At 50.0% G+C, this 15,304-nt stretch overlaps 1 protein-coding gene across 1 annotated transcript; it reads left to right on the top strand.

Moving 5' to 3' along the window:
• The first annotated feature begins 7,082 nt into the window (after nucleotides 1-7,082).
• Nucleotides 7,083-14,126, top strand: LOC108392823 (keratin, type II cuticular Hb6). The gene is made up of 9 exons (XM_036992304.2): nucleotides 7,083-7,509; nucleotides 8,289-8,497; nucleotides 9,289-9,349; nucleotides 9,966-10,061; nucleotides 10,290-10,454; nucleotides 10,710-10,835; nucleotides 11,082-11,302; nucleotides 13,186-13,217; nucleotides 13,370-14,126. The coding sequence occupies exons 1-9, from the start codon at nucleotides 7,141-7,143 to the stop codon at nucleotides 13,549-13,551; spliced, it is 1,461 nt and encodes a 486-aa protein (XP_036848199.2). The 5' UTR covers nucleotides 7,083-7,140; the 3' UTR covers nucleotides 13,552-14,126.
• Nucleotides 14,127-15,304: the final 1,178 nt, after the last annotated feature.

Below are 15,304 nucleotides of genomic sequence, written 5' to 3'. Positions count from 1 at the left end.
GAATATTTTCTTTTTTTTGGCTACCTATTATCCTTATATACCATAAACAATCTCTAGTTCTCCCATCAACCATATAAAATATGTATCATTATCTTAATTTTATAGATGAGGAGACTAAGGCTCAGGGAGTTAAGTAACTCACCCAAAGTCTCCCATCTGTATGCGATGGGGCTAGGAGATGCAATGGCTTCTCACCTCCAGGCTATGACAAGCCCTGGATTTCTTAATCCCTGGACAATTTCAGGAGGGTAGAGAAAGTTATTTAGTAGGGGAGACCATGGATTTAGGGTTAGGGATAGTCAGTCAAAGGACGATGGGCAGAGTCAGAGGGAGTTGGTATGGTTAGAACCAACAGAAGCCAGTGGGGTGTGGGTGTGAGTGTAACACAAGGGCAATGTAAGGTAGGAGGCCACAGGCCTGCAAGACCTTGTGGCTGAGAATTGAAGGGAGAGGGTGGAAAATGACAGTTTTGGTTATTTGTTTATCTCTGGTATATTTAAGTGCCTTGATGGATTGTACTGTATTCTACTTAGCCATGAAGCACGCATTCCAATAGAGCAGGTCTAGAAAAGTTATTTCATGACGTGCAGAGGATTTCATTAAATGAAAGAGAAGTAAAATGATGTGGCTGACAGCCCCTTGTAGCTGCTGTGCTTAGTGGCAAAGGCAGGCAGAGAAGCTTAGGGAAGGAGAAAGGGGGTGGGTTTGATAGGAAAAGAGAAGGAAGGAGGAGAAAAGAGCAGGATACAAGGTAGGCTGTATGTGTTAATGTAAAACATTCAGTAGTGGAGCCTTGTGACAGGAGAGGTGTGGGGTCATGGACTGTGTCAGCCACCTGGTCATCCCAGAGGAGGGTGTGGCACCTACTGTCACTTTGTGTGTTTGGGAGCTGGGCCAACACTTCTGAGGCCCTCAATACTTGCATACACAGCTCTGGGCACTGCGCACAATTGAGCCGTAGTGCTTCCTGCAGGTCAGCCGGCCGGGTGTCCCAAGGAGAAGCGCTGTGAGTCAAGGCACATCTCACACACGCTTTACCTTTTCGAACAGTGTCACTCCCTATAAAAATAACATGCATAAACATGAGCTAATTACTAATGGCTGGCCCTTGCTGAGCAATTTTGAAGAAGCAAGGAGCAATTTAAAACAGGATATAAAAAAATATGACACCACTTCATTAAACTTCAGGGATTATTAATTGCTGCTAATTTTTGAAGACCTAAAAGGAAATTCAACCTGTTTGGTTTCTTGGAGTAAAAAAGTTTGTGGCAGGAGGAAGTGGGGATGGGAGGGGACAGAGTTGGCAGAATCCTCTCTCTATGGTCTTGGTTCTGGCAATGTGAGTTTTATGGAACTTAAAATTGTCTTTATTGTGAAATATGTCACCCCTAGAAAGAATGTATAGGTGGACCTCACACATATAGGAAGAAGTAGAAAACACATGTAACTTAGGAGCTTCCTATGAGCTTCATTTAGTTGCACCTGTGTCCTTCCTGGCCTAGAACTGGCCATTCTCTGAGATTTTGTGTTGGCTCATTCCCTTGCTTTTCTTTACAGTTTAAGAACCAATGTATGCATCGCTAAACCACACATTATTATTTTTCTAGTTTTTGAACTTCACATACGTGGAATCATATTGTATGTATCCTTTCATGTCTGCTTTCTTTTGTACCATGTTATTCCCTGTAGCTGCACTGTGTTCATTTTTATTGTGATTGCACTCATTGTATGAATATGCCACAGTTTATTCAGTTTATTCGTCTTTCCACACTGATGGTCTCATGGTAGTTTCCAGAGTTTGTGTTATGAATAGAGCTGCCACGGACATTCTTTTCCATGCCATCTGGTATATGTGTGCAAGAGTTTTTCTAGGGTAGGTGGTTATTTTTAAAAATCATGCAAGTAATATATGCTTAGTGTGGATAAATATTTTATGAATATTCTTCCAAACTTAAAAAATAATAATATTTCCTGATATTACTTCATACTGGATATTGTATTGCCCAACATGAATTAATGCATTTAATATTTACAATGACTTTCCAAGGAAGGTGTTATTATCTAGTTTCACAGATGGGGATGCTGAGACTTACAGAGTTAAGAGATTCTCTGTTTGTGTAGTTAGTAGCCGAGCTGGCACTCAGAGCCTGGTGTGTTTGATCCCAATGGAAGGGATGAGTTTATCTCACTGCTCTCCCACCCTGCCACCATCTGCCATCATTAAAAGTATCACTCAATAGATGGTGTTTGTGTGTAACACGTTAATCAGATTCCCTTCCACCAGTCCCTCTTCAGGGCCCTTTAGAGTGCTCCCAGGGTTCAGGATCTTAAAAGTCCTGGAGAGGAGAGCTTACCCTTGTTCTTGGTGAGCTTCCAGTTTTCAGAACAGCTGGACACATACCGAGATCATGAATAAAAATGCAAACCCTGCAACCCACCAATAGGTACAAATGTTTGGTTCATGGGTACACTCCAAGGGCTTGGCACACAGTAGGTGCTCAATAAATTTTTGTTGAATGAATCAAATGAATACCAGTGGCGTATTAAGTGCTGAGTAATGGATCTGTCAAAGCTTGGTGGTTATTTGTGCAAAGCTTTCTAGCAGGATGGGGTGAGGGCTAGAGGAAGCAGACCAGAGAAAAGCCATTCCTGTGAGTGGGGGTGGGATGGGGACACATTCCTGACTGGGCCTGAAAGACAGATGATGTGAATAGATGTATTCTTGACCAAAGTGAAATCCTTGACCTGTGTGATGACAGGGGTGGTAGCCAGCCAACAGGGGCAAGAATTCTCAAGGCAAGGCCATGGGACAGAGCAGAGTCTGGGAGGAGGGTTGAGGAAGGTCAGAGAAGTGGATGGGAGGTGGATTTCTAGGGAAAAGAAGCTACTCCCTAGGGCTCTTTGAAAGAAGGACAGAGACTGGCTGAAGGCAAGAAGAATGGGAAGAAAGGGAGGTTGAGGGAGACAGGGGGAAGAGGAGGGAAGTGGAGGACAGTGGAGGGAAAAGGGGAGAAGACTCAGGGGATAGTGGTTGGGGGGGACTTCCAGGGGAAGAAGAGCTGAAGAAGAGGTTGATGGGAATGGGGACACAGTAAGGTGTAAAAGAGGTAGGCAACCTTGGCTCCAGCTTTATAGCAATGAACCCTCACAGGGAAGGGCTGTGAGGTGGGGAGGTGCAGGAGCTCAGCCCAGTTTGTGGGATGGACCTCACTAAGGGCAGGGCACCTGAGTCATGCCTCATCCCTCCTTCAGGATCTCCATGAAAGCCTTTGGCACTTACTTCCTCTGGTGAGTTCTCATGGATAATTGACCATTATTCCGGGCTGTCTTGGCTCAAGAGGCAGGGGTCTGACTTGGGCCTCTCCTTAACTCACCAACCCAATCACCCTGCCTGGTGGCTGGATCTGACGTCAGCTACCTCATCAATAGCCTGGATGTTGTGTATACAGCCACTCCCTAGCCCCTTAATTTCTCTCACTGGAACCTGGCTTGTGCCTGCTTTCTAGGAAGAGAAATCATGAGCTGCAAGGTTAGAAAGGGCATGACCCCTTGGGTCCCTACAAGCCTGGTGTGCAGCTGCTTTGGTAACCTTCAGATGTAGAGCCCACAGGCTGCCTCTCAGCCTGCGGTCATGGAACAGGGTCCTGTAGGTGACATTGGCCCTGCTTCTGAGGTCTCCGCCTCAACTGGTGCTCTTCCATTGCCACATCTCACCATCCCCTCCTCTTCTGCAGGGGTACTCAAGTGCCCCTACTGTGTACTCTCTGAAATACCTCCATGAACACCTTACTACCAAATTGTCTCACCTTCCTTCTTTCTGACGCCTATCCTCACCCTTTCCAGGGAGCCTTTCTTCCCTTTCCCACCAGACAAGCTGCATCCTACATTGCCCCAGAACAAGCACTGTCAGTAAACATTACATTCCTGAGCATCTGATGGTACAGCTGAAAAGGAGCCCTCTTCAGACTTTTGGACTTTCTCATGAATGTGGATCTGTCTTCCCTGTCAGATTGGGAGCTCCAGAAACCATGTCTCTTTCTTCTTCCATCCCTCCAAAATTCAGACAGGGCTCAGCATACAGAAAGGATATATCACAGAATTCCTGAATACCCCAGGAAGATATTATCTTGTCTAACCCATCATCCATCTTGGGGAATCTGTCTTATAACATCCTCTGCAGGAACAGAATGGACTAAAGGGAGCCTTGAATAAGAACTTCCTAATGTTAAAACTACACAATTTGTTTCTTCTTGCCAGGCATCCCTTGAAACAAAATTCACCTGAGCTAAAAGAAAAGGCTCTGATCTCTAAATCTGAAGGTCTTTTGATTTTTCCTGCCTCCACAAATATGGTGGCCACTCCAGAATAAAGAGTGTTTCTGTTTTATATAAAGCTCCCTAAATGGGAGACATAATACAAGTTCCTTTAGGAAACCATGACTGCCTGTCCTGGGAAGTTCTTCCTCAACTCCAACACCCAGCTGTCCAGCTTCACTGAAAGCCTGATTTCTCTTGCTCCCTTTGGAATTCCAATATACTTGGATGGACTATCAGTGGCATATCCCCCACCCTCAATCCCATTGTACCTCTGGGCTACTGACCAACCAGGAAGCTTTAGGATCAGGCAAACAGTAAGATGAGTGGGCATGTCATTGATTTATGGCTGGGAATTTCTGATGGTCTATTAAGGCCAAATAAGAAATACAAATTTATGAACTATTCTTAGAAAATGGACTTTTTGGATTGTCTAAGCTTCTCTTTTCATCCAGTAGTATGATTGCCCAAGGGTTGGTGACATTTTCACTTTGTCTAAGAGGAGAGATTCCCACTGGGCCTTCCCTGGGCAGCTGCACTAGAGTGGGGATTGAAGGAGGTGCACTTGATTTTGGGTTCTTTCCTAGGATAAAAGAAGTAACCACAGTCAAAGATCCCATGTCCTCCCTGCCCCTTGGATTGACCCCAATGGTAGAATAATAGTAGATAACACTTGTTGAACACTTATTCAATATGTGCCAGATACTGAGTTAAGCATTGTCCATGCATTATTTAATTTAATTCTTATACCAGGCTTTTAAGATAGGCACCATTAGTGGGGGTTTTACAAGGTAGTTTAGGAATGCGGATAGGTATATGCCATCAAACCTGCTGACATATTCACAGCAGCAGCAGTGGCAACGGTGATAACACATACCACTGTTTCCCCATGAAACCTGTCACTAAAGCCACTGCAACAGCTCCAACAACTACTGATATGATTACATACTTAAAACAGAGTGTCAGGCTGTGTTGTAAGTGCTTTGCATGGGTTAATTCTTCTAATCCTTATAACAATTTATGAGGTGGTACTATTATTCTCCATTTTATAAATCATGAAGTGAGGTTCAGAGAGGTTAAGTAACTGCCTGAGATCACACAGCTAGAAAGTGGCAGAACTGGTCTCAGAAACTCGGCAGTTTGGAATCTGGGTCTGTGTTCTTAACTGATACGCCATGATTAGTTATCTTAATAGACCATTGATTAGTTTCAATCACATTAAGAAATAATTTTTCTCAGTGACTATACACATACATACATACTACATACAATTGAAGCAAAAAGTTCATGAAATAGTATTCTTACTACCTGTGATACATGCTGATATTTTCTATTCTGTTCTACTCTATTAAAATTCATGGGTCACAATGTGAATTCTGAAAAAATGCTGCCCTAGAGCCTCCTGCTTGTTAATGATTACAGCAAAGCACATCTGCACTGTGCTCTGAAGCTTACTGAGCATGTGCACAGCCACGATTCTCCAAGGCAGCCCTGGGATGGAAAGCTTAGCCCATTTCCCAGAGAAGTGAAATACCTGGACCTCAGGTTACGCAGAGCTAATCAGGGTAGAGTCTTGGTTCCTACCAGTTTTCTTGGGCTCAAGGCCCACACTAGCCCCACTGGATGGATATAGCACATACCAAGATGGATCTGTTCTAACATCTGTCAAGGTTACTGATAAACTGCTGTAAAAGAGAGAGGGCTGCAGGATTGGTAGAGAATGGAAAGCAGCACAGACTCAGGAGGATGGTGGCTGGGGGCTGGGAGCTCTCCTCCTGTGGCTCTGTCTTGACTGATTCTATTATATGCTGAGCCAGATGCTACACAGCCTCATAACAGTGGCGTCCATCCTGAGTTTTCTGGACCCTGGAGGAAACATGGAGGCCTGAGGTGAAATCCAGACAAGCTATCCTTGCTTGGGGCCTTGTTGGAGGTGGTTGGTCATACCTGATGCCAGAGAGCTAGTGTGTGCCCCCTGCGGCCTCATGGAAGATGCTGAGGGAGGGCATGCCTTCTCTCAGCATAGGCTGGCCATGAAGGTCTAGGAAGTTGGCTGAGGGATTGGTCTGTGTGCAAGCGGGGGTAGGTGAGTGTGCATGAAAGCACGTGTGAGTGTGTGTGTGAGATTGTGGGTGGGAGTGCATAGCATGAGTGTGTGTGAGAGAGAAAGACAGAAACAATATGTTGATACGGGTAGGTGAAGGATTTGAGAGCAGATGTGGGGTTGTTGGGTTTGTGTGGGGTGGTTAGGAGATTGTGTAAATGTGGGCCTTTGGTGGTGCAGAAAGAAGCCATCAGTGTGAGGGAAATCACCAAAAGCACCCCGGTGCCACGTCTTTTTCTATTGATCTCACACTATCTCAGTGTTCCAGGCCGTCTGATTAGCACCACGGACAGCAGCGCTGATCTCATCAAATGGGCGGTACAGGAGGAGCCGCAGCGCCGCCTTTCTCCTCCCATCGTTCCAACCTGAGTCATGGCTCCCCCGTCTTCCAATCCCTGACTCTGACCAGCTGTGAATGGGGAATACACGGGTGGGTGTGGGGGAAGTGAGCTGGCCCTTTGAAGACAAAAATTGTGCAGTTTAGGGTAAAAGGCTGTAAACATCGGCCGTATCTGGCCCCTAATTAAGTGCATTAAGGGAGGAGTGACAGCAGCTAAACAACCCAAGCCCATAAAGACGTCTAATTGCTCTTAACCTGTGGACGCACTGGGCTCCCCGCATATATAAAGGGCCCAAAGATGTCCAAGACATAAACACCTCCTCCACTGTGCCCTCCATTAGGATATCTCCCTCCTCAGAGCCTCCAGTGACCCGAGAAGCACCATGACTTGTGGATCTTACTGTGCTGGCGGGGCCTTCAGCTGTGCCTCAGCCTGTGGGCCCAGGCCAGGCCGCTGCTGCATCACGGCAGCCCCCTACAGCGGCCTCTCCTGCTACCGCGGCATCACCGGGGCCTTCGGCAGCCGCAGTGTCTGCGGGGCCTTCCGCTCTGGCTCCTGTGGCCGCAGCTTCGGATACCGCTCCGGTGGCGTGTCTGGACCCACCCCGCCCTGCATCACCTCCGTGTCCGTCAACGAGAGCCTGCTCACGCCCCTCAACCTGGAGATCGACCCCAATGCGCAGTGCGTGAAGCAGGAGGAGAAGGAGCAGATCAAGTGCCTCAACAGCAGGTTTGCTGCCTTCATCGACAAGGTGGGTGTCCTTGATCACACTCTGCCTGAACTCCACCCATGATTAGTATTCAGACTGGGCACTGAAGCAGAGTCAGAGGCTGTCAGAACTTTGCCTGTGGGAACCTCTAGTTTGACAGGAGAGGCAGGCACAGACACAAACAGCCACTCACACAAGATCCAGAAAGATTTGGCTGAGAGTTCAGATAGGCAGAACTTGTGGAAGGAGAGTGTCACTTGGCTGCTCTGGGGCACAAGCTAGACATCAGGCAGTTGAGGACAAAAATGACTGCTGCTTCTGAAATCAGAAGTTTTTGCATCTTAAGGCTGAAGGGGGTGGATTGGCTATCAGATGAAGTAGGGGAGGAGCCAGGGTAGCTGAGCTCTCCTCAGATGGCCTGTGACATTATCTCCCTGGTTACCCAGCCCCAGAAGCCCCCTGCTGTGATCTGATCTTGGAGCTTTGCCTATGAGGGCTTCTCCTCTGACTTCAGGGTGAGGAGCTGAGCCCTCTACCTGGCTCCTGACCTCCACATGCCACCAGGACTCATCAGGTCTGGATTACTGTTAATCTGAGAGCAGGGACTGACCTCTTCTAGCCCCTTGCCCTCAATTTGAAATTGCAAAAAGACACAGATCACAGTCAGGAAATCCAGAAGTTGCCTTGCACTGCCCACCTCTACTTAATCTCTGCTGAGCTCCAGATTTGGGAGATCACCTTAAAGTAACCACTCCCATCCCTCAAACTGGCTTTGGGGCATCAGGAGCCATAAGACCCCCACTCCTATCCTTGAATGGCAGGTGCGCTTCCTGGAGCAGCAGAACAAGCTGCTGGAGACCAAGTGGCAGTTCTACCAGAACCGCCAGTGCTGCGAGAGTAACCTGGAGCCGCTGTTCAATGGCTACATCGAGACACTGAGGCGGGAGGCCGAGTGTGCGGAGGCCGACAGCGGGAGGCTGGCCTCTGAGCTCAACCGCGTGCAGGAGGTGCTGGAGGGCTACAAGAAGAAGTGAGTGTGACTGGGAGTGACTTGGGCACTGGAAATGGACTTGGGTCTAAAACTCACTGCATTAGACTCGAGAAGAATTTCCAAGAAGGGCGAGTGGCTATGCAGGCCAGGGTGGACTGAGCAGTAGGATTTCTTATCTGTGCAGTTGTTGCCCAGGTGCCCACCTAAGAGTGGGGCTATGAATCTGCCAGGAGATAGCTCTCCCGCACTTCAGCCTTCTCTTCTCAGGACTGCTCCCCAGGAGCTCTGTCCCCCGAGAAAGCTTCTGCAGCCTCTCAGGCTTTCTCTTCCTGATCTCTCAGGCTCCTGCCTGTAACACATAGGTCTGATGTGTGCATCTGGGTGACTCAAGGATGACAGGTCCGGGGGCTCTGGATGTCCCACTGCCTTGGGAGCTGAGTGCTGATGGCTGATGGGTTTCACAGGCCCTCCTACACCTGAGCTAGGATGGACACCCAGGTGAGGGTAGGCTGGGGCTGCCAGAGGTGATACAGTCCTCCCAGCATGAGGCAGGGCACGGAGTCCTCATCTGTATCTTGAGATGACCTCACAGCAGCTGTGGGATCAGGGCTGTGAGGTCCTAGGTTAGCTCCCTGGATCCCTCAATTCACAGTGGGGAGAGAATCATAGACAAATCCCAAATCTAAGCAGAAAGCACCCAGCAGGGCTGCCAGGGGTCCAACTGTGTTGGGAGGTTACAAATACTGCCCTTTCCATTGGTATAACAAAGAGGGGGTTTTGGGGGAGACCCACCCTTCCATGACCTCCCTTTCTGTCCTCTTCTGCTTCAGGTATGAGGAGGAGGTTTCTCTGAGAGCAACAGCTGAGAATGAGTTTGTGGCTCTGAAGAAGGTGAGTAACATGGGGCTGGGAAGCACAGACATGAGGGTCTCAGACGGGCAGTCTTCCTGAGGAGACGCAGAAGGTCTTAGCCTCACTGTGGGGTGCATGACCTTACCATGTCAGGATGGGGAATTCCTAGAGATTGAGTCATGAAAAGCACATCCAGCGCCTTGACAAAGGGCAATAACTTTGGAATATCACCTAACATCCTGCTCTGGGGTAAGGGATGGCTGGGTTGACCTAAGGATGTTCATCTTTGCCTCAGAAGTGCTCTGTGGTTAGGGTCCCATGGAGGCATGGCAACTTTCTATATTTCTATGTTGAGGGGCAGTGTCCTATCTAGCACTGTGGGAAGTCTGATCAAGAGGAGGTGCATAGTCCCAGAGCATGGGGGAGGTTGGAGCAGAAACAGGAATGGCCAGGTGGAGTCTTAGAGGAGTGCTGGGGGACAGGGAGTGGTCCAGGTGGCCACGTGGGGAGTCAGTTTGGGCAGACTTCTTACAGCGTGAGAAATCCTTTCCCCCTGGCCTCCATAAATGGTGCAGGGGAGTGGGGGGAAGAGAGAAGAGTTTGGGGCAATGGTCACTAGGGGTTCTCTGAACTCAAAGACTCTCTGTTTGTCCAGGATGTGGACTGTGCTTATGTCCACAAGTCAGACCTGGAGGCCAATGTGGAGGCCTTGACCCAGGAGATCGACTTCCTGCGGCAGTTGTATGAGGAGGTGAGAGGCTGTGGTCCAGGCAGAACACTGTTAGCTAGCCTGGAAGAGAGGGCTTTGGCCTGGAACTGGAGTTGGGCAGTGGTTTGGGTAGGGGGCTGCAGACCATGAGACTGTCCAGAGGGCAGAGGTTGGAGACCAGTGAAGGGCTGAGAGGACTGGGTATACACTGTGGGTGAGGGTGTGGTGTGAACGAGATCCTTCCATCCTCCCACCCCCCACCATCTGCAGGAGATCCGCGTTCTCCAGTCCCACATCTCAGACACCTCAGTCATCGTCAAGATGGACAACAGCCGGGATCTGAACATGGACAGCATCGTGGCTGAGATAAAGGCTCAGTATGATGACATCGCCAGTCGCAGCCGGGCTGAGGCTGAGTCCTGGTACCGCACCAAGGTGAGTGGCCCAGGACGCCTGCCTCCTAGACATGGCAATGGGAAGGATACAAGATATGTATCAGAAATGGTCTCTTGTCTGTGGGTGCTGATCTCTAGAGATGGTAACAGAAGGGCAGACAACTCTCAGGTTGTAGTGGCAGGGCAGGGCTGCCCTATACGGTTGCACAGGCTGAGCACTGCACAATCATCCATGGTTACCTGAATGGGTAGGGTTCCCATCCTGATCCTCAGGAGCATCTCTGCTTCCCCCCAGTGCGAGGAGATCAAGGCCACAGTGATCCGGCATGGGGAGACCCTGCGCCGCACCAAGGAGGAGATCAATGAGCTGAACCGCATGATCCAGAGGCTGACCGCGGAGGTCGAGAATGCCAAGTGCCAGGTATGGGTCGTGGGGCCTCCCTAGAGTCCCACAGGCAGTGTGTGCCCAGGATGGATCTCACCATTCTTCCCCAGCCCGTTTGCATGTCTAGAGTCCCTGGTTGTGGCCACTTAGGGAACTCAGGTGGTGAAGGCAAGAGCCCTGTCCTGGGTGTTCCCCACTGGCTGGGAGAGACCAGACACAACCAGGAGATGGCCAGGGGGTCCCAGGGACCATAACCCACCTTGTTCTCTCCTGGGGCCCTAGAACTCCAAGCTGGAGGCTGCAGTGACCCAGGCCGAGCAGCAGGGTGAGGCCGCCCTCAGCGATGCCCGCTGCAAGCTGGCGGGGCTGGAGGCCGCCCTGCAGAAGGCCAAGCAGGACATGGCCTGCCTGCTCAAGGAGTACCAGGAGGTGATGAACTCCAAGCTGGGCCTGGACATCGAGATCGCCACCTACAGGCGCCTGCTGGAGGGCGAGGAGCAGAGGTGGGTACCATAGCCAGTTTTCTCTCCCAGCTCTGCCTGGGTTCTCAGGGTGCCCTGTCCCTCACATTCCTGGCAGCACTTGACTCCTGTTTCCAAACCTCTCTATCCTGCAACTGGACAGGTAATTTGAGTAAGTCGTTTGGCTGTTTGTAGCCCCACTTGAGTCTCTTATGCCCACTTAGGTGCTGAGCTGGAGTTAGTGCCTTTTGCAAGTCTGTTCCTCAGAACCAGGAGTCAGGCTATAGTAATTGCTGCTCCTGAGAAGCTTATCCTGGGTCTGGGGCCATCTCCCCTGGTTCGTGCTTCTTCCCTCCTGGGCCCTCATTGGGTATATCCCTCAGGATTCCAGCTGTCTCTCAAGTCTGGCCCTGGCCCCAGCCCTGGGAGTTCAGAGTTATCCCATAATGATAGCTTCAGTAGGGCACACCGGACCCTTACACATTCTAACTACAGTGTGTACCCCTGAGTTGCTCTTCCATTGCAGCAGGTTGGATGGACAGTAGACAGATAGCAGGGACTTGTCCCTTGAGGCAGCTATGCCCTGCTCTGGGCCCTTCTGTGTGTTGCTTGCTTTAGGGCCTGGGGAGATGCATTGGTCATTGAGCCTTCCTATGGCTGCAGAGCAGCTGAATAGCTTCTCTGAGGACAACACACCCAAAATGTTGCCTTTGGGTTCTTCCCCCAGGTTTGCCAGGTGCTCCCGAGCTTCCGCTTGCGTACAGCCAGTTAGTTCCCTGGCCTGAGCAGAGAGAGTGGAGGTTGAGGGCACAGAGGGAGCACCTGTATGCTGGGGAATTGGCATGCGGCTTTGGTAGCTGGACTCAAAGTGATCACATGGCAGGACTCACAACACACTCTAGTAAATGAACTGGAAAGCTCAGAGGCGCTGGGGTCAACTGGGTCTGGGGAGTTCCTTAGTGAAGAATCCTGAGAGGAAGAGTTTTTCAAGATTGAATCTGGAAGTTGGAAAGATGCGTATCTGGAGAGGGCACTGGAAACTGAGCGCCCACCCTTCCCCCACCCAGGGCTCTAGGAGTGGACTTAGCCTTGCTGTGGGTTTCCTAGAAAATCTGGGCATGGGATGAATAGATGGTGGGCTGTGGATTCTCCTCATATCTGAAGCTGAGTTCGACAGGCTTTTGTCACAGTGCATCAGAGGGATTCAGGTGTATTTCCCTTAAGGACACACTTCCCTTAAATGTGGGAAGGAGATGAGGTCTGGGAGTTAGGTGGCCCGTGCTATTGCCCTGCCTCTACCACTCATTATGTACACTCTCTGGGCCTCAGTTTCTCCATCTGTCAAATGAGGGAATTGGTGTAGATAGTCTCTGAGCCTTTTCTAAATGGGTTGCAAAATCCCATTCATTCAGTGCAACAGTTATCTACTGACCCAGGGATTGTTGTAGGCACTGTTGATTCTGCAAATGGGAAAAGACAAAACACTTGCCTCCTGAAGCTCACCAACTAGTGACACCAGTGAGACCAGATTTAGGAGGTTAAATCTGCTGCTCCTCAGAACCAACAGAAACGGTAGCAGCTGACATCTGAACTGCCCACTATGTGGTAGGCATTAAGTACTTACATATATGCCTTGATTTCATCCTCACAACAGATCTAGGAGAAGACTTTTCCATGGGGAGGTAGGTTGGGGGAGGGTCTGTCCAAGGTGCTCAGCTAGTAAGGAGCAGAGAGCCAGGTGCACCAGGTGTCTGCCTCCAGGAGCTGCATGGTTTCCAGGCTTCCCTGGCATCTGCATTGGCCTTCTCGTGGCCTGTCCCCCTGAGCACACACACAGGAGGGCCATGGGTTTGCCTTTCCACCTTGGTCGCTGGGCGGGGTGGCTTTTGAATGGCACTAACCTCTCTCTGTTCCTCCTCCAACAGGCTGTGTGAGGGCGTTGGCAGTGTGAATGTCTGTAAGTAGCTTAAGCCCTCCCCCTTCTGTAGCTGGGGTGGTCCTGAGTCCTGTGGGGTGGGGGTGGTTTTGGTTGCCCCAAAGCCGCCAGGCTATGGCTGGGCCTGACGCGCCTCTCTGCCTGTTCTCCCCCCCCACGCCCCACCCATTCAGGCGTCAGCAGCTCCCGCGGTGGCGTCGTCTGTGGCGATCTCTGCGCCTCCGGTGCTACCCCTGCTGTCAGCACCAGAGTCTGCAGTGCCCCCTGCAGCGGCAACATGGTGGTGGGCACTGCCGCCCCCTGTGTCCCCTGCACTGGTGTCAGTGCCTGCAGTGTGGGCTGTAAGAAGTGCTAGGAGGCTGCCACCCACGGCCCCCTCCACCCTGTCAGGACCTAGCCCAAATGGAACGCCCTGCCCGCTGCCCCACAACCTACCTGCCATGGCTCCCGGGAACCAGTTGCCAGAGGTGTACAGACTGCATCATGTCCTCCCTACCTGCTCCCTCTGTGTCATCCCCTGGTGCCCTGAGCCCTGGCCGGGCTGGGGTGGCACCTTGGCCTTTTGCTGTCACTTTTCCTAGTAGTCCACTTGTTCTGAGGATTCATCCTTTCTTCTACCTTCTGTTTTTTGCTGGATTCATTGTTCCTGCCTGACCCCAACACCCAAGCCTGGAGGAACAGGGCAGGCCCCATGATCTCCCTATCTGCACTTCCTGGGAACCTGCCAGGGTGCTGTACCTGTGGAACGGAGGCCAGGAACATTGATGGTGGTTTTCCTGGAGCTCTGTGAGAGAAATGACCCGTGGTAGGGGAGAGCATCTCCTCCCAGGGCTGCCTGCAGAAGCTTCTAAAAAGCCAATAACTCAACCGCTTGCACATTTGTTTGCCTTTGTTTTTCTGTTTCCAATAAACTAATTGTAGCTAATCAAATCTGGAGCCTCAGAGTCTTGAAAATGCCAGGGCCCTCCTGTGATAGGTGTTTCCTGCTGGAGATTTCCTTAATACCTCTCCATCCACTTTGTTATTTTTCAGTAGGTGAAAATGACTGTTGTAGATGCTGTTCATTTGGCCTCAAGCAACCTAAGCCTTGGGAAAACAAGGGAAGACTCACGCAGGCAATGAACCTTGTGTGGGCATGAGTTTCTCTAGACCAGGGGTTCTCTCAACTTCAACACTATTGACATTTTGGGCTGGAGAATTCTTTATTGTGGGGCCGACCTGTTGTAGGGAGGTTAGCAACATTCCTGGCCTCCACCCACTCCAGCCAGTACTACTTTCCTGCTCTGCATCATAACAGCCAAAGATGAGTCTAGACATGGCCAGATGTTCCCTAAATGTTCTCAGCTAGGTGACTTGGCCCCAGAGTATGTGAGGAAATGTGTGAGGAAGGCTTGTCAGACCAGCCATGGAGGGCAGAGAAAGAGCAGTGGGTGGCGTCAGGAGAACTGGGCTTCTAATCTACAGTCCCACCTCTGCTACTCCCCAAATGCGTGACTTTTTACCAATTGCTCCCACCCTCTGAGCTTCAGTTTCCTTGACTATAGAATGAGGGAGGTTGGACAGTAGTCCTAATGTCCCTTCTGGCTCCCTAAGTCAGATTATGTATTTTAAATTGTTTTGTTAATACAAATTTATGTTTGAATGCTGCATCAGCCACTTGCTTGTTCCATAATTGTGGGCAAGTCACTCAGCTCTAGCTTCATCTGTGACATGGAATAATCATAGCTACGGAGTTGTAAGGAGGTGTTTTAGGTGCCTATGGCACATAACAAATCACTCCAAAATTTAGAGGCTTAAAACAATACACGTGTGCCCCACTTTTTGAAAGTGCATGTTATGCTACTTTGCTTTTACAAAAGATATCTATATTAGTACCTGTTTTCACTAACTGAAAGAAATCCAGAGGATTTTCACTTTTACATCAAAAGGTGAAAAGTGAAAATAGTGCCCAGTATTTTGCAGTGAGCTCTTATAGAGGCAGCAGGCACCTGAGCAGAGAAACCCCACCATGCTCCTTTCCTGGGAACCACACTCAGCATCTCAGCATCACATCGCCATAGCTCTGAACTGTGTCTGTGACCATCGGTCTTTATTGCGATTTATTTTGT

Source organism: Manis javanica, chromosome 10 (genome assembly GCF_040802235.1).
Source record: "Manis javanica isolate MJ-LG chromosome 10, MJ_LKY, whole genome shotgun sequence".
NCBI lineage: Eukaryota > Metazoa > Chordata > Mammalia > Pholidota > Manidae > Manis > Manis javanica.
Note: the sequence above shows the minus strand (reverse complement) of the source record. Positions and strands in the feature narration are given on the sequence as shown.

Bases quoted from the DNA above. Each gene is read 5' to 3' on its own strand.
- LOC108392823 (XM_036992304.2), top strand. From the start codon at position 7,141: ATGACTTGTGGATCTTACTGTGCTGGCGGGGCCTTCAGCTGTGCCTCA. The intron at 10,455-10,709 runs GTGAGTGGCCCA...GCTTCCCCCCAG, and splicing joins AGTCCTGGTACCGCACCAAG to TGCGAGGAGATCAAGGCCAC. The intron at 10,836-11,081 runs GTATGGGTCGTG...CTGGGGCCCTAG, and splicing joins TCGAGAATGCCAAGTGCCAG to AACTCCAAGCTGGAGGCTGC.